A 25,442-nucleotide genomic window follows, 5' to 3' on the forward strand; every position below is an offset into this window, starting at 1 on the left:
TCTTCACCGGGGAGGCCTCTTCTCCGCGCTTCCGGCCCGGAATAGAGCCGTTGCCTTGGCAATGACGCAGAATTACGTTCGCAATGAACGCACCTCTGCGTCGTTGTCACGGCAACGTGACTATTCTGAGGCCGGGCCCGAAGCGCTTAGAAGAGGCCTCCCCGGTGAAGATAGCAGCCCGGACCACCTCCTCACCGGACCACCTCCTCACCGGACAGCCCTGCAGCACCGGACCAGCGCCGAGCGGAGGTGAGTACTGTACAGAACTAAAGGGGGGTGAGAGGGGGCTGGATGATGTTGAAGGCCGCAGTGGTCTTCAACCTGCGGACCTCCGGAGGTTTCAAAACTACAACTCCCAGCAAGCCCGGACAGCCGATGGCTGCCCGGGCTTGCTGTGAGTTGTAGTTTTGAAACCTCTGGAGGTCCGCAGGTTGAAGACCACTGCGGGTGGGGGGAGTTCACTCGAGTATAAGCCGAGGGGGGTGTTTTCAGCACGAAAAATCGTGCTGAAAAACTCGGCCTATACTCGAGTATATACGGTAGATAGTTATTTGTATACAGTTTTAGGTATTGTCTCTTGTTGAGAGTTTGGTGCTCTGCACCGTTCACCGCACTGCTGGTAGGGAAGGTCCCGGGATGGCAGTCCTGCTGTGTAGCGAATTACATGCTGTAGACTGGCACGACTGGGCAGCCGGCTCAATGGTGATGTCCGCGCAGTGTATTCCCGATATCCTCCGAGGTTGCACGGAATAATGTCCGGCCGTTGGATGGTATAGATGCGGTGTAGAAGCGGTTAGTGTAGATGCAGGCAGGAGAAGATGCTGACAGGCGGGGTCCTCGTGGCTGGATGCGCGCCTGGACAGTGGTCCCGAGTTCAGGGGGTTCCAGCTGTTGCAAATGTATAGAGGTGCAAATCTTGCTTGAGGTGGTCTGGATGGATAGGGTATAGCAGCTAAACGCGTTTTCGCTGCTATACCCTATCCATACAGACCACCTCAAGCAAGATTTGCACCTCTATACATTTGCAACAGCTGGAACCCCCTGAACTCGGGACCACTGTCTAGGCGCGCGCATGGACAGTGACATTATTACAGCAAATAGGAGGCCAACTGACTTTTTACAATAACTGGCTACAGTTTCTGCATTACCCTGCAATAGGTGGCTGTTTTAAGGACATTTTATTCTTACGTATTTTGCAATAATATATTTCTAATATTATTATTACTACTCTTTTATATATTTAATTTATGGTAATATTTACTCATAGTACATAGCAAGGGCCCTGCTTGGACAATCTATATTATTTTCAACTACAATAAATATCTTTTTAACCTTACACAACTAGTCAATATTTACTCTTTTATATATATCTAGAGGTCTGTATTCTATATTGTCCTTTATTATTTTTTGGCACGAAGGGTTCGCTCGCAACACAAGTACCTCGATATATATATCTAGATTTCCATATAATGTGAGCCCCCCGACTTCCAGTTGTTCTTTACAAACTCATCATTGGCCTAGGTTGTGCTTCTTTTGGTTGCTCAGATTTTTTCAAGCAGAATTGTGTTGGATATATCTTATGTGTAAGGAAGTGCATTTGGAAAGTTTTAAGACCCTTTCACTTTTTTCACATTTTGTTATGTTGCGGCCTTATCCTAAAGTAAAAAAAAAGAAGAGTTTTCCTCAATCATTCTATTCTCGATACCTTAAAGGGGTACTCTGGTGGAAAATATTATTATTATTATTATTATTTATTTTTGTTTTTTAAATCAACTGGTGCCAAAAAGATAAACAGATTTGTAAATTATTCTATTAAAAAATATTTACCCTTCCAGTACTTGATAGTAGCTGTATGCTACAGAGGAAATTCTTTTATTTTTGAATTTCTTTTTTGTCTTGTCCACAGTGCTCTCTGCTGACACCTGATGCTAGTATCAGGAACTGTCCAGAGCAGGAGAAAATACCCATTTCAAACCTATGCTGCTCTGGACAGTTTCTGACATGGACAAAGGTGTCAGTAGAGAGCACTGTGGTCAAGACAAAAAAGAAATTTGAAAAAGAAAAGAATTTCCTCTGTAGCATACAGCTACTATTAAGTACTGGAAGGGTAAAGATTTTTTAATAGAAGTCATTTACAAATCTGTTTAACTTTCTGGCACCAGTTGATTAAAATAATAATAATAATAATGTTTTCCACCGTAGTACCCCTTCAAAGTGAAAACAGACTTTGGGAATTTTCTGCAACTATTCATGGCTTTGTCAGATTGGATGGGGACCATTTGTGAAAACTATTTTCAGGCCTGTCCAGAGAAGCTTTATTGGGTCATGTCTGGGCTCTGACTGGGCCACTCGAGGGCATTAACAGTTGTCTCTCAGCCGCTCCTGTCTCATCTTAACTGTGTGCTTTTGTGTCACTGAGGTCCTGACCACTTTGGATCCTTTTTTATTAAGAATAGATCATTCGTTCAGTGGCAGATTTTTAGCGACAAAAGATCTGCCACTGAAATTCTGTAATGTGCACTGTGAATTTTCCAAACAAAATTTCAAAAACAGGAATTCGCTCAAAAATCCTGTAGTATGAACCTAGCCGTACACAGACCTTGACAACTCAGACATTTTACTTACTTTTCTAGATTTGCTGAAAGTTCCTTGGAAAATGATGTAATATAGTTTTGAGCCAAACTCTGTTCTTCTTCAGCATTTGCTGCTCCCATTCCTTCATATTCCATTTTCACCTATTGCCCTTGCTAAGCTAGACAGCCATATTGATACTCTGCTCTGCAATATATTCATTTCTTCCTTTCTTCTATTCCAAAGCTGCAGCCGGAGCGTTCCTCATCTATATTAGCTCAGATTATATTTTTGATGGAACTAACCCTCCTTACAGAGAAGACTCTGTGCCCAATCCATTGAACCTGTATGGTAAAACCAAGCTGGAAGGAGAACGAGTAGTGCTACAGAACAATGATGGTAAGAACGGGCTATTTTGGTCAGTCAATATGCAATAACATATGTTAAGATATAGTCAAATAGGTTTTCTACTTTTTGTTGGAAAGGTGCTGCAGTGCTTAGAGTCCCCGTGCTGTATGGAGATGTGGAGAAGATAGAGGAGAGCGCAGTCACTATTATGTTTGACAAGGTGCAGTACAGTAACAAATCCGCCAACATGGACCACTGGCAGCAAAGGTTCCCCACGTATGTGAAGGATGTGGCCAGCGTTTGTCTACAGATGTCAGAGAAAAAAATTCAGGTAAGATTCTAGCAAAACATCCACCCACACATTTCTAAGTCTAGCCGGCAGCAGTGATGCGTTCTGTTTTGTTTGCCTATACTTTGTGTACCACACTGTATATATTAAAAGCAAAACTGCCTATTTAACAACATTTTACAGCATAGCAGCTAAAGGGAGAGTAAATTCTATATTTAGGGTCTATTCACAGGTACAGTATCGTGCGCAGATTTGATGCGCAGGATTAGAAGCTGTGCTCAGTCATTCAGTTTACATTGAAATCTGCAGCAGAAAATCCTGCGCATCAAATCTGCACAGAATACTGTACGTGTGAATAGACCATTAAAAGGGCTCTGGGTGGGATGATAAAGAAAATTACATGTACTGACCTGCTGCTGATTCCTTGATGATGCAAGTCCTCCCTGCGGAGTGCTTCTTGCTCTTCTTTTGACTAAGACAGGTCAGTGGCCAGAGAACGTCTGAGTCAGAATTTTTTGGCATCCTGATGTGTTACCAGAAATGGGCAACAGGGACAGCAGTGGTAAGAGGAATTGGGCAGGCACAGAGCCCTGTACGTCAGCCAATGCTGGACTAGGAGCTGAGGGCAAGTCAGGAGATGTGCAGCAAAAAAAATAAAAAATGATGTGGTCATGAAGAGGTTAAAGGGGTGCTTGCATTGAGGGTGTGTGACATCATGAGGGGGCATGGCCGTGACGTCACGAGCCCCAGCGCCCGCACTCAGCGTTCGGAACATTTTGTTCCGAATGCTGAGGCAGTGGAGTACCCCTTCATAAATGCTTTCCTATCCTCTGATTTGATGGTAGCTGCATGACCGAAGTCATTCCCTTATGTAAAACGTATTATGGAAGTGTCGCCAGACTGTGTCCTCTAAATAAAAACCTAACTTAGGCTACGTTTACATCTGCATTGGCGCTCACTTTAGGATCTCGGTGGCAGAGTCCATTTTAGAGACAAACCACGGAGCTGGATAGGTTTGCTATGGGGATTTGCTCCTGCTCTGGACAGTTCCTGGCATGGACAGAGGTGTCAGCAGAGAGCACTGTGGTCAGACTGAAAAGAATTTAAAAAAGAAAAGAACTTCCTCTGGAGCATACAGCAGCTGATAAGTACTGGAAGGATTAAGATTTTAAATAGAAGTAATTTACAAATCTGTTTAACTTTCTGGCACCAGTTGATTTAAAAAAAATATTTTTCCACCAGAGTACCCCTTAAAATTTTAAAAGCCTGTGGTTTTGCGGCAAAAAAACAAAACAAAAACACACACACATAGACTGGAAGCGGTGTCCCTCTTTCTGAGGAGAATACTTGATCCCTTAAACTAGTCACAGGCCTCTCATCCTCAGCCAAGCCAGAACACCCTGCCCTGTACTGACAAGGGGCAAGCACCCCCCGAAACAGCTGTCTGCAGATGGGTCCTCTTCCCTTTAGGGGAGAGTTCTGGCTTGGCATAAATCCCAATCAGCTTCTGAGACTTTGTTACTGGAGCCAGAGCTGAACTTCGGGCATGCTACCTGAGAAGGTGGTGTGATGAGATGCTTTGCATATTCGTTACCTAGAAAGCCTGCGACGTGTTAATGGCCCTTTTGAATCCCCGTTCTACATCGGAAGCGGTGTTCCTCTCCCTGAGGAGAATACTGACTGCTTAAGCAAAAAAATAAATAAAATACTTTACCTTCCTCCCTACCCCGTAGCCTCCGGTATCACAGTACCTGTGCTTCCTAGTGCTGGGGGGAGGCAGTGTGATGCATTGACACGCAGTACTGGGAATTGGAGACGGGGTGCTGCAATAGCAGTGGCTATGGGGGAGCTAGGGAGGTAAGTGCAGTGTTTTTTGGTTTAAGCAGGCAGCCTGGTCATATTTTTTAAAGAAAACTTTTTACCAGAGTTCTCCTTTAGGGCTACTTTTTCACATGGCAGTATTTGTGAGCCAAAGTCAGGAGTGGAAAGAGATTATGGAAAATGTGCACCCCTTCTATTGTTTAGACTCCATCCTAGATTTGGGTTACAAATACAGAGTCTGTCACCTAATTCTACTGGTTGAGGGCTCCAAGTCAGCAGCTACTGTGGAGCTTTACATCCTTAGCAGAAATATCAGATACCAAGGAAGGGAACTGTGACTTGCAGATCAGCTTTGGATGTTAATGCCTTGGAAGGTGCCTGACAGGGGATCATGGTACTATGTAACTTCTATGCAGTGTTGACCCTTCTTTTTTTTTTTTTTAATCAATTCCAGGATCCTTCGCTGAAGGGCATTTTCCATTGGTCTGGGAATGAACAAATGACAAAATATGAAATTGCTTGCGCCATGGCGGATGCTTTCAACCTTCCCAGCAGCCACCTGAGACCAGTAAGTATTGTAAGCTATGTATGTAAATTACCACAAAAAATGATGGCCCTGATTTACTATTGGAAACCCAAACTGCTTTTTTTGGGTTGTTCACCAAAAATTCTGTCCTCATAGTAACATTGTTTGTAAGGTTGTAAAAAGACAAGAGTCCATCAGTTCCAACTTTAGAACCCTACTGTGTTGATCCAGAGAAAGAGGAAAAATTCCTTCCCGACCCAATATGGCGATCAGAATAAATCTTTTGATTAACCTTCTATCCACATAAATTTAGTATCTATAACACATTTTAGTATTATATTTTTCCAAAAAAACATCCAACATTGAACTTGTTTATTGAGTCAGACCTCACTACATCATGCGGCAGAGAGTTCCATAGTCTCACTGCTCTTGCAGTAAATAAAATCCCATCTATGATGATGGTGAAACCTTCTTTCCTCTAGATGGAGAGGACGCCCCCTTGTCATGGTGACCGGCCTAGATATAAAAAGATCACTAGAAAGATCTCTGTACTGTCCATTCATATATTTGTACATTGTGATCAGATTCCCCCCCCCCCCCAAGACGTCTTTTCTCCAGACTAAATAACCCCAAGCTTGATAACCTGTCTTGGCCCTGTAATCCTCCCATACCATTAATACCTTTGTCGTCCTCCTCTGCATGCTCTCCAGTTCAGCCATGTCCTTCTTATTAGGGATCGACCGATTATCGGTATGGCCGATATTATCGGCCGATAATCACGATTTTGGGCATTATTGGTATCGGCAATTATTTTGCCGATAAGCCGATAATGCCCCGCACCACCGCACCGCGACCGCCACCCCCCTCGACCCGCCGCACCTCCGACCCACCGCACCGCGTCGCACCCCCCACCGTGATGCTAGGCGGTATACCGGTATGGATTTTTTCCCATACCGCTATACCGGTCGGGCCCCTCCCCCACCCTCCGAGTGAATAAAATAATTATACTTACCCGTAATTGGGGTGGTCCAGGCCATCCTTCCTTCATGTAGTGTCCGGGGGCGTTCCGGGTGGAGGGTGAACCGGTCCGGGCTGTCCTTCTTCTCCGGGGGTCTTCTTCTCCACTCCGGGCAGGCTCCGGCCTAGTACGCTGCATAAACGCCGCTACGCCGTGACGTCAGGTGCGTCGCTGCGCACGGGCGTCACTGCGCAGCGACGTCTATGCAGCGTACTAGGCCGGAGCCTGCCCGGAGTGGAGAAGAGGCCCGCCAGAGAAGGACAGCCCGGACCGGATCACCCTCCACCCGGAACGCCCCCGGACACTACAGGAACGATGGATGGATGGCCCGGAGCACCCTGACAGGTAGGGGAGAGAAGCGGGTGCTGGCGGCGGCGGCCTATGGCCCCGCAAAAGCCACTGCAGATCATTGATTTAAAGCACCCGCTTTAAATCAATGATCTGCAGCGGTGTCGCAGGGGGTTAAATAGGCGATAACTTATACCGGAATATCGGTATAAGTTATCGGCTATCGGCCCTAACCTGCACCGATTATCGATATCGGCCCTAAAAAAACGATATCGGTCGATCCCTACTTCTTATATACATGTGCAGAAAATTGGACACAATACTCCATGTGTATGCTCTTACTAATGATTTATACAGAAGCAAAACTATGGGGGATATTCATGAAAACCTGTCCAGAGGAAAAGTTGCTGAGTTGCCCGTAGCAACCAATCAGATCGCTTCTTTCATTTTTCAAAAATGAAAGAAGTGATCTGATTGGTTGCTATGGGCAACTCAGCAACTTTTCCTCTGGACAAGTTTTGATAAATGTCCCCCTATGTCCTTGTCACGTGCCATTATGCCTCTCTTGATACATCCCATGACTTTGTTAGCCTTGGCAGCAGCTACCTGGCACTGGTCAGAACTTTCCCAACCTGTGTGTCCCCATAATAAACAGAGTGGAATCATGCAAGTCTGAAACCACATTCCACACTAATAAAAACCCAACACTCCTAGTATATGTGGGTGAAACCCTAGGGCAGAGAACAACCGCAAAAAGCATTGTTTGCAGTGTGTTTTATATTTCCTTATTGACTTCAATTTAGCATCTTGCCACATGGTTTTTAGTCAAAGGAGAAAAAAACATAGGCAAAAACAATCTGCTTTTTAGGAAAATACAAATTATACCGTAAAAAAACAATGGGTCTATTACGTGCAATTTTTTTTAACCAACAAAATCTACAGAAAACTGTTGGAAGCCCAACTGTGTTTTTGACATCATTGTCACAATTCTTTATTTTGTTGCAGGGGTTTGAAGTAACTATGTGACTGTGAGAACAATTAGAAATAAATGGATTCCTTCCCAGATTCCTTGGCAGCTTTCAGGGTCACAAAACTGCCCTTGTAGAAGGGAGTGAACTATTGTATTGATACAAGTATTATATAAAGAAAAGAACTGATGGTTCTTGATAAAGCACATGGCCTTGCCAGGACTGGGCATTGTGATTTTTAAAGGGAAAGTATTAATTTGTGATAAAATATTGCTGCATTAGGTCCGTTCACATTATAGGAATTAGCCTTAAGAGTGTGTTCACACGTACGCAGATTTGATGCACAGGATTTCCTGCTGCAGATTTCAATGTAAACTAAATGACTGAGCACAGCTTCTAATCTGCAGTTACAAATCCTGTGCATCAAATCTGCGCAGGATCCTGTATGTGTGAACGTACCCATAAAGGTGTATTCCCATCTTAGACATTTATGGCACATCCACATGATATGCCGTAATTGTCTTAAAGGTTTTAACCATGAAAATAATTAAAGAGCTCATTTCTTTCAAAAACCGCTCCAGGTTGGGTGTGGTTCTGCAGCTCAGTTCCATTGAAGTGAATGGAGCCAAGTTGTAATATCACACCCAACCTGGAGACAGACGGGGAGCGGTTTTTGATAGACATTAGCTCTGTTTTTCTATTACTGGATAACACCTGGTTAGGTGGTCAGGATTCAGAAAGCAGACTAACTGGCTGTGTTAATCTGTTGTAATTGAGGTGGGACCCACATCTAACAGTTGTGTATGCCATAAGTATCTGACATTGGAACACTCCTTTAGAGTACGTTCACACGCGCAGATTTACAGCATATTTTACGCTGCAAATCCGCTGGTGAAGGCCCTCTCTATGCTGGCTATATATGTGCCTGCTCGTAGTGGCAATACGCCGCTACCAGCAGTCACACTGCGATGTGCGAGTCGCAGTATACTCGCACATCGCGGGAGCTCTCTGCCTAGCTCAGAGCGGGGAGAGCGGCCGCGATGTGCGAGTAAGCCGCTCACATCGCTGCACTGTGTCTGCTCGTAGCGGCGTATTGCCGCTACCAATAGGCACATATAAAGCCAGCATACAGCGGGGACTTCACCAGCGGATCCATAGCTAAATACGATGCGAAAATCCGCCCGTGAGAACGTACCCTTAAACTGTAAGACCAAAGTTGTAGGCCTGCGTGATCTTCAGTTTTAGCGTGAAGAGACGCAGGTCAAAATGGTTGGTACTGTTGCTGAAGTTCCATGCACGAGTCCCGTACATCAGAAAAGTGCTCTTGCACAGAACTTTACTTAGTGTGCTACAGTTGCCAAGGCAACTGTACTGTAAAGCATAGCCTGCTCGCAACTTACACTTTAAGCTTTGTTTACATGCCCCTTTTTATCAATCAAAAATTTTGCTAAAAAGACTTCTGCAACTTATTGTTTGGAAGCATACACAAGATGTTAATGGGACAATGTATCTGTTTTTTTTTTTTTTTTATAGATCACAGATGAACCTGTTGGAGCGACTCCTCGTCCTTGGAACCCACAGCTTGACTGCTCCAGGCTGGAGGCCCTTGGCATTGGACAGCGCACGCCCTTCAGAGCCGGCATTAGGGAATCCCTCTGGCCATTTTTAGTTGATAAAAAATGGCGACAAACAGTTTTTCATTAATTTTTTCTTCCCTGTAGGTGAAATTGATATTTTTACCTTTTTTTCTTTTCTTGAAGAAATATAGTTTTGTATTGTTGTTGTTAATACTTATGCTCTGACAACGAATGGTCAGTTCCGGTTACTAGGTTGATGGCACACTTGAGCATAAGGTTGATTCTTCCATCATATATGTCAGCTTCCAGGTCATTGAGGCAGAAGTAAATTAGAATAATTTCTGTGATTTATTATACTTGGCCTCCGTCAGATGCTCCTGCTTTATGTGCTGTTGTTAGATACTACAACCCCTCATGGCAGATACAGCCATAGAATTAGTTTGTCATTTACTGCTAAAGCACTGTACAATTCGTACACAGTGTTATACAACATAGACCGGTGTTTCCCAACCAGGGTGCCTCCAGCTGTTGCAAAACTACAACTCCAAGCATGCCCGGACAGCCAACGGCTGTCCGAGCATGCTGGGAGTTGTAGTTTTTCTACAGCTGGAGGCAATCTGGTTGGGAAACATTGACCTAGACTCATGCCCCGTTTCCTGCTTATTCATGGCAATTTTTTTGATTTTTTTTTTCACAAAGGAAACAGCAGAATATTTTGGAAGACACCCAGGTTGTGTCTGTACTGCCAGAAGGTATGTTAAAGGGGTATTCCACTTTTAGCCAAAAAAGATTGCTTTTTGTATAATGAAACGGTATACAATTATCCAGTCTGATTTTTCCTCTCTGTTGCCATCAATGCAGTATGGGGCCTTTTATTGTAAAATTTTGTCCATCGAGTGGATGTCTGTCCTGATCATGTGATATGACACATGACAACGGTACTGTAACACCACCACATGACCAGGACAGATTGTTATCCACCGGAAGTATGCGATGAAGTGTCTTTTTAAAGCCATGAAAAATTCATACAGAAAGTATATTGAAAAATTTTATGGCTTTTCATATGCACAGAATATTGCTGAAAGCAGAGTACCTCCACATTTAGTAAACAAGTATATGTCTGAACAATACTTTCTCTTATTGAGTCAGAAGAATTGACTTTCAAATTGTTTTGAAGAAATAGGCCCAACAAAACATGCTCCGTATAGCACTTGTTCTGGTCTCTGTCTAGTGACATACATGTGAGGTACCATACCTTTCTCTACAGTCTGTTCTTGTTAGCAAATCCAGTCATTTTTCTCCAGGTTTGGTTCAGTGTTCTTCTTCCTAGAGTTTAATGAAACCTTATTCAGCACTTTTTATGTTGACTTATTTGCTTGAGTACAAAATAAAATACTGTATATTTCTAGAAATTATGTTTCTTGTCTTTATGTTATTATGTCCTTGGCTGCATCAATGTCCTGCCTCAGCCAGTGATAGGCTAAATGGCAGTGTGAAGCATTGAGCCTAGGCGAATAATGTCGTGGCTGAATGCAACACACTGCCACTTAGCCTATTGCCAGGACATCACTGTGGTCAGGGATTGACCATTCCACACAAGGAAGAAGATGGCGGTGGAAGAGCTAAGCTAGAGATACTGGGACACTGGGGGGAGCAGCGGCAGGTGAGTCCTGTTTGTTTAATTTGCAGACAGCCCGGGCATTATAGTACATTTTTTTTTTTTTTTTTACATGAGACTTCTTCTTTAATATTTTCTTAAGTTGAATGAAATTAAAGGTCTGCCTATGAAAAATAACACAGACCTGGCCCGATTTCCTTCTCTCTGCCTTCTTTTTGAACTCCATTTCCCCACAGCCATTAGTGCAGATGCTGATTGTACTGCATAGTGTGAGTTAGAGCTTGGCGGTATGAGCAAAAACGTGTAGTACGGTATTTTTGTAAGTAATGGCAGTTCCACGGTATTTAACGGTATTCCCCCCCCCCCCCATGTGTCCTGGGCGCCGCTTCTATTCCAACACTGCCCCTCCCGAATAAATTATCAGCTGCTCTGTCCCCACAGCTTGTCACCGCAAGCGCTCCTCTGCTCATCCTCCTATGAGTTGCGGGCCGCTGACGCTAGCAATCTGTACTGTACTACAAATAACGTTACCTGTCTTCACTGTCCTGCGCTGCGGTCCTCTTGCTGTTTCCTTGGGACGGGAAAGTCACAGAGCCGCCAGCCTATCATCGGCCAGGGCGGGACATCGCTGCGGCCGGTGATAGGCTGAGTGCACTGTCATGTATGAAGCCGGCCTGCTCCTTACATGATAGTGGGCTCAGCCTATCAGCGACCGATGCGGGACATCGCTGCGGCCGGTGATAGGCTGACGGCTCAGTGATGTTCCCATCCCCACGACCGTAGCGGAGGGACCGTGAGGCCGATAATGGGGAACGTCGTAAGGTGAGTTAAAGTTTATTTTGTTTATTTTTATTCAGCCCGGGCAATGTTATTTGTAGTACAGTACAGATTTCTAGCGCCGGCGGTTCGCAACTCATTGGAAGATGAGCAGAGGAGCGCTTGCGGGTGACATGATGTGGGGACAGCGCAGCTGAGAATTCATTGGGGGGCGGAAGAAAGTTAGAACAGCGCTCGCGGATCACATATGATTAGTTCCCCGATGTGGGGACAGTTTGCTGCGGCGGATAATTCAGTCATTTGAGCTGGGGAGGGGCCCAACCGGTATTGCGGTATGGGCAAAAATTCATATCGTGCAGGAAAAAAAATTGGTATTCGGTATGAACTAGTATACCGCCCAGCCCTATGTGAGTCATTCATCAGGAGAACGTTATCTTCATAATGGTACAGTTATCTCTTCTCTCATCACACAACATTCTGTGTTATAGTAAATAATATCCTGCCCCGTCCCCTTCTACCAAGTAAACTTAGTGAAACCAACAAAGAAAATAACCACTCTAAAGCAGACCAAATAAAAATATATAACAAGCTTTATTGATATTCAACAAAAATACATGTATAAAAGCAACATGGCATGGACACAAAAGAAAGGTGGGAACCAGGGAGCAGAGGGGAGAGAACAGAATGCTGGATGGTGATCCAGCACTTATGAACTACACCACACGCAGTTAGGGTGTGTTACAGTAGTAACAGGTGTGTAATGCAGAAAAAGTTATGTGACTCACAGAAAAAGATAACCAAGTATGGCAGAGCTGGCGTCTAGAATAATAAGCCACAGGTAACAACAGAGAAAGGTAGGTAACAAGAGATAACAAGAAGCCCCCACACACGCTCCCCAGTAACCCACCAAACCTCCAACGCGTTTCGCCCAGCGGGGCTTTCTCCAGGATTGGTGGGTCACGGGAAAGAGACACATTTTATACTGCAGGTAGCCAATCATAAGCCCATATTCCATTAATCATGAACACAATACCTGATAGTAGGTCCCGACGCCACTGGCACCTGCTCACTGTACATAACCGCCATCCGTAGACCCTAGCGGTCAAACTGTCAAAAAAAAACTACAGGAAAATGGCCGACAGCAAACCCTAGAGGCAAAACCTACAAAAAAATGGCCACCGTAAGTCAAAAGTGCTATAGTATATCTGTGAGTACAATCTAGCCACAACAGAATGGCCATCACAGAAATAAATAACAGGGCTATGTAAAAACTAAAAAAAAACTATGTAATTACAAATGGTGGATCTTTTTGTCTAAGGTATATGTAAGAAAGGACATTTTGTTGCGGTTGCCGATGGCGAGGGGATTTAATAGTGTGATATAAAAAGAGAGGACATGCACAATTAATCATACATATATATATAAAAAGATGGCATATAAAATATGATATGTTATATTAGTATACTGAAAGAAATTCATGTACATAAAAATATATAAATAGATATATCCATATAAATTAAACAGTGTAGCATAAGATCACATGAATAAATAAATAAATACCTAATAGGGACTGACATAGAAAAATATAATATATATGTGTACATAATAAAAATATATATAACCAATAAGATGAAAATGTGTACATATGCTGTGATTAATAAGAAATTATATGTGTCCAGTTCATAAATAAGAGACACTTAGTGATGAATATGAAAAATAAAAAGACATATCCATGAATAAATGGTGTTCAAATAACAAGTGATGTGTGTGTGACAAATGTATGCATAAAATGAATGAATATATATATATATATATATATATATATATATATATATATATATATAAATAATATACATGAAAGTGTGTGAATCAATGTAATAAGTGAGAATAGAAGAAAGAAAAAAGTTAAAATAAATATTTATAAAAATGTTATAAAAAATTATGATAAACTAAGTACATGCCAATGTGTTGTATACATGATACGAATGTCATATAACAATCAAACAACAAACAGATATGAAGTGCAAAACAATCTAAAGTGCAAGGTGCAAAAAATACATATGTAGGGCCCCCCCAAGTGCAAGTGAGTAAACTTATAGTAGAAATTATATTAAACAGTACTACGTCAATTAGCGCTTTCTAGTTGTCAGTCCATATTGATTTATGGGTAGTATCCACATATAATGCAAAAGGTACAGCAGATATGTACAATATCATCTCATGTGTTCATAATTTTCAAAATTTTTGGCTTTTTGTGGCCCCCTCCCATTGGCTTGCATTGAGGGGCGGAGCGTGATGTCACACGGGGGCGGATGCGTGACGTCACACGCCGCCGGCCCGGTGGTCGCCTGTAATCAGACTGATTAAAAACAGGGTGCCGCGTGCAAGATCCCGGGGGTCCCCAGCGGCGGGACTCCCGCGATCAGGCATCTTATCCCCTATCCTTTGGATAGGGGATAAGATGTGTACGCACCGGAGAACCCCTTTAAACAGATTTGTAAATTACTTGTATTAGAAAATCTTAATCCAATAATTATCAGCTGCTGAAGTTGAGTTGTTCTTTTCTGTGTGGCAACAGTGCTCTCTGCTGACATCTCTGCTTGTCTCGGGAACTGGGAGTAGAAGAGGTTTGCTATGGGGATTTGCTTCTACTCTGGACAGTTCCCGAGACAGGTGTCATCAGAGAGCACTTAGAAAAGAACAACTCAACTTCAGCAGCTCAGTACTGAAAGGATTAAGATTTTTTTTTTTAATAGAAGTAATTTACAAATCTGTTTAACTTTCTGCAGTGGAGCCAGTTGATAGATATATATATATATATATATATATATATATAAAAGTTTTTTCCGGAATAACCCCTTTGAGTTTTTTTTTTTTTTTTTTGCACAGGCCCATTTAAAAGGGTAAGTGATCAGCCAACAATGAAACAAGATATGCTGCCCACAATGGAATGAGGTTGTGCGGCCGACAATGATGCAAGTGGAGGGCCAAACAAATGATCTAGCGACTGTTCCTGCAGCCCTGACTGCACAATCATTGAGTGATGTAAAATGCTCATTAGAAGAGCACCAATCTGTTAGGGCATGGGTCTACCTGTGTACTCCACTGGAAAACTTTTTTTTTTTTTTTTAAATCAACTGGTGCCAGAAAATTAAACAGATTTGCAAATTATTTCTATTTAAAAATCCTCACCCTTCCAGTACTTATCAGCTGCTATATGCTCCACTTGAAGTTCTTTTCTTTTTGAATTTCTTTTCTGTCTGGCCACAGTGCTCTCTGCTGATACATCTGTCCATTTTACGAACTGTCCAGAGCAGGATAGGTTTGCTGAGGATTTGCTCTTACACTGGACAGTTCCTAAAATAGGCAGAGGTGTCAGCAGAGAGCACTGTGGTCAGACAGAAACGAAATTCAAAAAGAAAAGAACTTCCTGTAGAGCATATAGCAGCTGATAAGTATTGGAAGGATTAAGATTTTTAATTAAAGTAATTGACAAATCTGTTTCACTTTCTGGCACCAGTTAATTAAAAAAAAAATGTTTTCCAGTGGAGTAAGTCTTTAAGGGTTATAGAAGATTTCAATACGAGTTTTCAATATGAGATATAGTGTCTGGATGAGCCTGGCACAGTTTTAGGATAAAAAAAATTAAATTTTTTATTTTTTTTCTTCTTATCTCATACAACCTCTTTATTGTACTGGTAAGTACATACTCTACATGATCTAAGCCATAATTTAACATTCTAATGCTGTTTAGTTACATTTTAGTCTTTTCGTTACAGCTGCCATGGCCACCCTACTGTTATCATGTTTACTGAAACTGCCAAGAGGGATATTAGATCCTTTGGCAGACTATGATCTGCTTTCAGCCAACAGAATTAAGCTACAGCTTGGCTGAATGGAGGAGCACTACAGCCAGTTAACATCCTGCTCTGTAATAAGCCAGCCCTCGGGGCCACCAAGTGCACGAGCCATTTCATAACATTGTATGAAAACTACAAGAACCTAATCTGTTGCTTGCAGAGCATGCTTTCCATACGGCGGACACAGTGATTCATGAAATTCAGAAATCATGGTTATATGTCATCTTATTTTACTGAATATTTACGAAATCCTTTCATGTTGCAAACGCGAACATTAAAGTTTCCATTCTTTTAATCTTGGAAATGTCCTCACTTTTGTCTGTACCAACATTAGTGAGCTCTCTTGAGCTGGATACCTTGGACAGTGCTTAGTACTATGAACTGTGCAATAATAAAATAAATATATATATAACAAAAAATACCAATGATAAGATGTTATGGTTAAATGATCACTGTCATTTCAGACAGCTTCCCTCCATGTGAAAGCAATGTGATTCCTAGTGGGATTTATCTAAAATACTTCATTTACCAAACTTGGCTCCTTAAACTACTCCCAAAAAAAACGAAAAGTCCAGCTCACCGTAGGCTCCAGCTTTGCTCCTCTGCACGGCCAGAGCCTGCCCTCTGGTTCACAATGAGTACACTTCAAAGCAGATGTGTCCAGCCAGGTGTAGAGTGATATAGTAGCTTTATTGCAGTCTTGATAAAATCAAACAAGTTCACATGTTTCTGGCTTCACAGTGACATTGGAAACATGTTTGGCGGAGCTGTCATGGAGTGATCCTGTGGAATTTTATCAAGACTGCAATGAAGATACTATATCATTCTACGCCTGTCTGGACACATCTTCTTGCAAGTCTTACTTTCCTACAGTGTGTTGTTCATTGCCTGGTGTTAGGGTAAAGCCATCTCTAGTTACAGTCACTGCTAGACAAAACACAGGAAGGGGTGTATGGCTTAGACCTTGGGCTGTGTACCTGCAAGCAGTATTCATTCTTCAGAGGATCTGCACTGCCCATACAAGATAAGTCAAGGATTTTCTCTCAGAAGCAAGGGCTGTTTCAGTGTTTAGTGTAACCTATTTCATGCTTTGCTGCTGCTGTTTGTACACAATACTACTTTCTGTAATTAATCCCTCCATCCTTCATTTAGTCTGCAGGCTTTTCTTCAGCAGCAGTTAAGTGTTTAGTGTCACCCCTTTCTTGCTGTGCTGCTGCAGTTTCTTTCATTAATGCTCACAAGGCACTTTACAAAAACCAGTGCATCGGTAACTCCAAATGCTATGCCATAGTAGTGTAGTGTGTAAATTATTAGACCAGCACAGGAAAGCCAATATGTCATGTCATAGCAAAGAGGAGTAGGTCCTGTATTGTCCTCTGATTGGATAGGCAGTGAAGGGAGGAACTAACTGTGTGTGTACTACTGGCAAACAGCCCAGCTCTGGTCCCACCGTATGAAATTGAGAGAATGAGAAATAGCTGTGCACTGTGGAGGGGGCTTCCAAGTGCTCAATAACAGCAGTGAGAGCACTAAAATCACTTAGTTACCACTCTGAATCCAGGTTTATAATTTAAATGAAATGACAGGTACGCTCTAAGATGTCTCGTAAGGGATTGTTTGCCAAAACTGTTATTGATTTTGTACATTTACTTAGACCTTTTTGTAAAATGAAATAAACTTTAGTGCATCTCATTTTACTAGGGCGGGGTGACGGCCACACTCATTCAACCAGGAAAAGACATCAAATGCCAGCACTCGATAAAACCTTCATTTATGGCAGGTATTAAAACAGGATAAACAGCAGTAAAAACATCTAAAGGAAGTTAACATGTTTCGGGTTGTACCCTTTTACGAGACCTAATCTCGTAAATACCGACGGACACCATTCTAACACTAGATATGGACGGCGAAACAATCTGTTTCTAATTATGCCCTTTAACCCTATACACGCTTGATTTAAATGTAAGAATAAATCCAAATTATCTAAAAGAAATATGTTTCTTATCATCATTATCATATCATATATAACAAATGCATGTGCAAAAAGTGCTTTTATCTAGCTGTTCAATAGCATGTGAAAAACGCAACAGTGAACAGTGCTCAAAAATAGAGAAACAAAACAAATGGAGAAAAAGAAGAAAGGGTGACTAAAAAAGAATTCTCAGTAATGGTAGAATAAGTCCGTTCTGCTATTCAGGCCATTTGGTTGAGAGCTATGAAACCAGTAAATCCAAAATATCTCTTGATTTCTAAGAACTCTCAACCAATTCAACCCCCCCCCCCCCCCCCCCACACACACACACACACACACCTACCTCCCTAGCGGGCTTGTTGACTTGCTCCATGGCAAAAAATTCTTATACTAGAGTAATCGCCCACATGAATATCCCGAAAATGCTTAGAGACCTTATACGTTCACATTGTATGGGTTTGTTGCACCTCTGGATGCGTTTTTTCAACATTCTTTTTGTGCTACCTATATATGATACATGACAGCTTGCACAACAAATTTTATACACTACAAATACAGAATTACAATTTAATGATATTTTGTGGCATTTATCTGACCGTGCATCTGAAAAAAAAGTTTTTCTTCAAATTTGCAGACTACGCATCGTGGCTGTCCGCACTTAAAAACCTTTCAGACTAAGCCAATTACTTTCATTCTGTTTAGTTGTAGTGAATAAACCAGGAGACAAAATACTGGATAAATTAGTTGTTCTTCTTTTTTTTTTTTTTTAAATACGTTTTATTGAAAAGTAAGGTGCAATCAGCCCGCAGGCCCAATAAAGTAACGACAAGGTATTACACGAGAGGGTATTCCAAAGGCACCTGAACAACAGTACAATCCGACAGAATGTAAACGACAGAGGTAATTATCCTAGAATACAGTATATGAAACACTAAGTAGGAACCTCGAACCGGGAAAACCCGGAATACACGAGACAATTTACTGGAGCACCACCATGGAGCACACCCTGGACAAAAATATGAACCACCATAGTTGAGAAGAGAGGTAAGGGAGAGAAGAAAGATGAGAAAAAGCAGACCCGTGCATGAGGAGAAAACAGAGAAGACCAACTAACAGGACACAGAAAAAGGGAGAAGACGAAAAGTTCACAAACCAATCACACACGGTCCCCAGGAACCAGAGATGGAGGCCCACGAGGAGACAGAGCATGAGCATTGTGTAGACGGGGAGGAACACCACTCGCCCCACACTGAAAGAAATTTACCTGGACATTTCCTATTCTTATATACCAGATGGGAAAAGGGTAGCACAGCATTCACCAGAGCGCTCCACTGAGATAAAGTAGGAGGGCTGGGGTCCATCCACTTAAGTGCAATAGCCTTCCTAGCCATGAATAATGTTTCCCTCAAGAAGATGCGGACATAATGAGTCCACATTTCCTCATCCAAAACACCAAAGAGACAAATTAAGGGGTCAGCAGATAAGGGAGGCTGAGCAAACGTGTTGAGAAATCGAATAACCTCCCCCCAATTTTTTCAATGTAAGGGCAAGCCCAAATAAGATGCCAAAAGTCCACTCCGGCAGCAGCACAGCAATGACAGGCATCAGAGTCAGATCGACCCATTCTAAACAGTCTGAGAGGGGTGACATAACTGTAGTGAATAATATTCAATTGAATCGATCTATTAGCCGCTGGGGACACCAGCATGTGCAAGGAAAAAACCTCCTCCCAGACATCTGTAGACATATTGGGGATGTGAGACTCCCAGTGCCGGACCGCCGGCAACTGGGATCCGGAAATCCTGGCCTGAATAAGGTGCGTGTACAGGCTGGACACCAGCCCCCTAGGACCCTGACAGCGCAACATACCTATTAGAGGGAAGGCTGATATAGGGGTACTACCCACAGGGAATTGAGCATTAAGCGCATGGCGCAACTGCAGGTACCTGAAAAAACAATGCCTAAGCAAAGCATAGGTGGACTGTAACTGATCAAAGGAGCACAGTATATTATCACGGTACACATATTCCAAAGCAATAATCCCCAGTTCCCTCCAAAAGGACGGGTCCAGAGAAACAGTAATGTGTGGGAGATAGGGGTTGTCCCACATCGGGAGGTCCGATGGCACACCAGTATAACCGTAGAGCACCTTAGCAGCACGCCAAACCTTGATCGCCAGTTTATGGAGGGGCAGGTATGCACGCCCACCAAGGGTGGGACTTACTAGTAGGAGTCTCGGGGTCAAGGATCACTCTGGACCCGTTCCAACATCCTCTCCCACCCACTGCCTGAGGTAACGTAATTGGCCCGCCAAATAGTAAAGGTAAAAGTCGCATACCCGCCGCCAATTTAGGGCGCTGTAAAGTAGAAATTCGAATTTTGTGTCTATTAGGGCCCCAAATAAAAGGGGACAGGAGACAATGAAGAGAGTCAAAGAAATATTTAGGAACAGGCCCAGAAGCGTGTTCTAACATATACAGGCATTTGGGCAGGATAATAAGTTTAGTAAGATTAACACGTCCAGTAACAGATAGCGACAGCGTAGCCCAAACTCTAAATTTGGATTTAACATAGGGTATCAAGGAGAGGATGTTAGACGAGAGGTCACTAGCAGGGTCCCTGTGGATGAAGATCCCCAAGTACTTAAACTCCGTGACCACCGGAAGGCCGCAGATAACGGGGGGCCAGACTTTACGCAAGAGGGGCATTACAGCGGACTTAGACCAGTTGATAAAAAGTCCAGAATAAAATCCGAACCTGTCTATCAAGGCCATAGCATGTGGTAACATCGACATTGCTTCCTTTTTTAAGGATTGTATTAAGAAGGGGATCCCATCTAAGAATAAGAATATATTTAATAACAATATTTTTTATTACATTATATTCAGAACTAAATGAAGTAACAAAGGTAACTTTATCGCAAGTGGCAGCTGTGTTTTGATCAGCTAATTATCCCCTATCCTGTGGAAAGGGGATAAGTAAATATCCTTTAAGAGATATCAAAATTGCCTTTGTGCCCTATTGTCTTAGACCCTGACGGCTGTCACGCCCCCTCCCATAGACTTGCATTGAGGGGGTGGGGCTATGATGTCACGAGCTGCCGGCTCCAGCGTTTGGAACAGTACCCCTTTAAAATATCTGTAAAACCAAGGGGAAAAAATGCATACAACTATAAATAAAATCTTACATGAAAATTTTTACTTTTTTACTTGGAAAAAAAAACTGTCTCAAAATGCACTGTGTGAACATAGGGGACATTTTACATTGTTGGTGTGCGGTGGGCTTTTTATTTACTCTGTTTTTACTGGTTTATATTTTGTGCTGTTGTGCAAAATTTATCATACGTGCCCATGGCAAATGGTAAATTTTGTGCAAATCTAGAAAACCCCACACAGTGCATCAAAGTATTCAATCATTTGACACATTTATGCGTGTCCTCATTGATAGTGTAGGGTTGCGCAAAATTATGCTGCTGTGTGCAATATCGGTGCCCATTTTTTGTAAAAAAAAATATCCACCATAACATAGAAAACAATTTGAAATGGTCTATCAAAAAAAGTGCACAAAAAAAAACAACAAAACACTGCGCAAAAAAGAGTGCAACATAATAGAAACAAAAGACAGTGCACCTACAATGATAAATGTACCCCATAGTTCTCATAGCAATGAGGATAGAACTATCTTCCCTCCGCCTCTCCCTGCCCCTTAGTGGGATGTTTGATAGGTATCAATGCAGTGACAGGAGCACAGCAGCCTGTCAGTCCTCACAGAGCAGAGTGCTTTCCTCATGAAAAAAAATACACTGGATTGTTTTTACCTGCCAGAGTAGTGCTTTATTGTGCTGGGTGCAAAGGGCACTGCAAAAATAGTGTAGCAAGCTTTGCAAGCCCCATGCTGACTTTCACTGTTAGCCTAGGGTAACATAGGGCTTGCAAAGCGTTCTACAGTGGGGATCAAAACATTTAACATTTTGACTTATGTGTTTTGTTGCTCTAATTTTGAAAGGATGTGATAAAGATAATTGTGTTTTACCATTGAATAGTGCAACTTGTTTTATAGTGGGAATCAAAAGTTTGGGCACCCCAGGTAATAATTTGTATTAATGTGCATAAAGAAGCCAGGGAAAGATGGAAAAATCTCCAAAAGGCATCAAATAACAGATTAGACATTCTTATATGTCAACAAAAGTTAGATTTTATTTCCATCATTTACACTTTCAAAAATGGCGTCTGCAAAAGTTTGGGCACCCTGCAGAGTTAATATCTTGTACTGCCCCCTTTGGCAAGTATCACAGCTTGTAAAGGCTTTTTGGCGCCAGCCAAGAGTCTTTCAATTCTTGTTTGAGGTATCTTTGCCCATTCTTCCTTACAAAAGTCTTCCAGTTCTTTGAGATTTCTGGGCTGTCTGTCATGCACTGCTCTTTTAAGGTCTATTCATAGATTTTTAATTATGTTGAGGTCAGGAGATTGTGAAGGCCAACTGCAGGTACCTGAAAAAACAATGCCTAGGCAAAGCATAGGTGGACTGTATCTGATCAAAGGAGCACAGTATATTATCACGGTACACATGTTCCAAAGCAATAATCCCCAGTTCCCTCCAAAAGGACGGGTCCAGAGAGACAGTAATGTGTGGGTGATAGGGGTTGTCCCACATCGGGAGGTCCGATGGCACACCAGTATAACCGTAGAGCACCTTAACAGCACGCCAAACCTTGATCGCCAGTTTATGGAGGGGCAGGTATGCACGCCCACCAAGAGTGGGACTTACTAGTAGGAGTCTCGAGGTCAAGGATGGGACAAAACTGGTCAAGGATCGCTCCGGACCTGTTTCAACATCCTCTCCCACCCACTGCCTGAGGTAACGTAATTGGCCCGCCAAATAGTAAAGGTAAAAGACGGGCAGCGACATACCCGCCGCCAATTTAGGGCGCTGTAAAGTAGAAAGTCGAATTTTGGGGGGCGGAGCTAGCCACGAGCTGAGGAGGACGCGGGGACACAGAGCTCCTACAGAAGACCCACTTTTCTGGTGGATTTGTGCCTTTTGGACCACCCTGACGGTCCCACAGTCACTTTAAAAAAGTCCCTGACCTCCCCAGGAGTCTCTAGATGCCCTGCATGCCTGCCTGGGACTGAGATCAACTGACTACAGCTCCCACAGCGAAACTGCAGGAGACCGCGGGCGCCATCTTACCTTCTCTGCGAGACTGACCGGGAGACAACGAGGAGGGCGAGGTGCGCCCAGGACACACAGCAACACCCGCAGTGAGTACTGCTCGGCTCCCTGGACTGTGGGGTGCGGAGCTGTGTTCCCTTCTGCCGGAGGGTTAACCAGTAGAAGCAGGGAGAGCACGCTGCTGACCGCTGCATCGGGGTCTCTGAGGGAAAGCCTGCCGCCACCACCATCCTGCAGATCGCACGGCACCTCTCTGGAGAGGAGGCTGAGGTGCCCAGGAGCAACTGAGAGAGCTTTGCAGCGCAGGGATCCTCCTAAATAGCGAGGGCACACTGCAATAAACAAGCAGCTAGGGTTAAACCTACTCCTACCTCCCTGTGTGTGCTCTCGCTCCCCTGCCTTATCTCCTTGCCTTATCTCCTCACCATATCTGTGGCTGTGTAGCTGCCGTGCGCACGCTGTGAAGGGGACACTTGAAACCGTCCTGGTGATACTGCTGAGGGAGACGGGGCCCCTCCAGGGGGATCTCCGCTCAGTGCAGTAAAAGTCTACATAGTGAACACCTAAGCCTGGAATACCTTGAAAACAACACATAGAACTTGCTTTTCCCCTGCATTTTCTTCCTTTGAAAACTACAGCCACAGTGATATAGACAGTCTCCCAGCCAACTGCCATACACAGCTGTTACAGGCTTACACTACTGTCTCACTGCACCACTAAAATATTTCTGTGCAGGCTGTGCTCCTCAACTGCTTCCTTCTCAGCAAAGAACTCACACAAAGGAGAAGTTATAGTTAATATAAACGCTGTCCTGTCTTAGCATTGATAATTAATGAAACAGCCACTGATGCCTTCACAAGGGAACCTTACATAATACCAATACATCTTGCATATACTGAGAAACTCAGGATTCTCTTCAGCCCTCTGCTGCCACCTGCTGGACGCTCATAGTACTGCACCTCCATAATACTTACTATTATCAATCCTGTGCAACTCCAATATAGGGTGTGTTTCTTGCTCTATACACCCTTTATACCCCCCCTGGCGTGCCGGCAGCCGATAGCTGGTGAAGCTGTTCTTGCTAATATATGTCCGCTTTGCGATAATAAAATTGACGCTATGAAGTAGCATCCTTCTTCTGGGGAACTGTTCAGTGTATATTATGCTACTACCGGCATGCACTCCCCCCCCCCCCCCCCTACCCTTTCTTAAATACTAAATGATTCTCCACCAGCAACCTCCAACTACACGATGGTCAAGATTGGACCGCCTAAATCCAGAACCAACTCTCCATATCGTAAAAAAGGCGCAATAGATATCTTTGTGAGACGTTCCGGGCATTCCGACCCCACAAAATCCTCAGACATGACATCCAAACAGGATAAACCGCAGACTCCTAAATCTCGCAAGGACGTGACAGCAGACTGTACGCATGACTCAGAGGAATTAGTTCTAGACAATGCATTACCGCTTTCCCGCACATTCATGGACAGACTGCTTAGAAGTGCCTTGGAACCGGTCTCTAAAGACTTACAAGAGCTGAAGTCTGATGTCAAACAAATAGGCCACAGAGTGGAACAGCTGGAATCCACCCAGTCACAAGTAGTCGCATACACGGCATCTGCGACCACAGCTTTAGCTTCTTGTCAAACCCATCTCAACAAAGTTATTGATTGGCTTGAAGATCAAGATAATCGCGGTAGACGGAACAATCTACGCATCAAAGGCCTTCCGGAAAGTGTCTTACCCGAGTCTCTCCACTCCACACTGAAACTCCTCTTTATACGCATCCTGGGGGACACATATCCCCTTGAAATCCAAATTGAACGGGCCCACAGATCACTACAAGCTAAACCTAAATCCCAAGACCCTCCCAGAGACGTGATATGCCGCCTCATGAATTCTACAGTGAGAGATGAAATTTTACGGAAGGCGAGATCTATATCTGACCTCTCATTCGAGGGCTCACCACTAGCCGTATTCCAAGATCTAGCTAGGATTACCTTATCTAAGAGAGGGATGCTGCGCCCACTGACAACGTTCCTACGCTCCAAAAACATCATATACAGATGGTTGTTTCCATTTGGTATTTCCTTTGTAGTGGAAGGCAAGAGATACACCATCAGGGTGCGACAAGACCTGACACCTGCACTAGAAGCCCTAGGTCAGGGCGACATGGACATTCCGGACTGGTCGGCGGTGACCGACCTAACAGACTTGCCTACAATAACCCCCCCTTTGCCTTGGGAAGAAGCAGGAACCCACAAGCCGCAAAGGAACAAGAAGAAGACCAACAAAATGACCCCGAAACGCATAGATATGGACTCCGCATAAGACCTTTCTTTTCGTATTGTCTTATTGTGTTTTCTTGCAGGATCCATCCGAAAGTCTGATGGACATTTATGGGGACTCTACAAACCCACTCTGGGAGAGGACAGACTGCACTACCTCTCTAAGGTTTGACTACTCGTGCTTGTCTCTAGTGATGGACTCATTGCTATAGTTATATGACTAGCTGATTTACCGCTGATGGGATGCCTGGGAGTCGAAGGTGTCGACATGGAGTGATACTTTGGCACTCATCCCAGTGGTGGATTGGAGCTTGCACTAATCTCAGGTTATCTCATGTCTCTTACG

General features: G+C 43.4%; 1 protein-coding gene across 2 annotated transcripts in view; it reads left to right on the forward strand.

The window, feature by feature from the left end:
• Window positions 1-10,818, forward strand: part of MAT2B (methionine adenosyltransferase 2 non-catalytic beta subunit) — a 61,624-nt gene extending 50,806 nt beyond the window's left edge. For both annotated transcript variants that reach the window (XM_056575085.1, XM_056575084.1), the window contains exons 4-7: window positions 2,818-2,970; window positions 3,057-3,250; window positions 5,484-5,597; window positions 9,363-10,818. In XM_056575085.1, the coding sequence (XP_056431060.1) occupies window positions 2,818-2,970; window positions 3,057-3,250; window positions 5,484-5,597; window positions 9,363-9,533 (632 nt within the window). In that variant the 3' untranslated portion in view covers window positions 9,534-10,818. The remainder of the gene's footprint in view (window positions 1-2,817; window positions 2,971-3,056; window positions 3,251-5,483; window positions 5,598-9,362) is intronic.
• The last annotated feature ends 14,624 nt before the right edge of the window (window positions 10,819-25,442 follow it).

The sequence above is a fragment of the Hyla sarda genome, chromosome 4 (genome assembly GCF_029499605.1).
Source record: "Hyla sarda isolate aHylSar1 chromosome 4, aHylSar1.hap1, whole genome shotgun sequence".
Lineage (NCBI taxonomy): Eukaryota > Metazoa > Chordata > Amphibia > Anura > Hylidae > Hyla > Hyla sarda.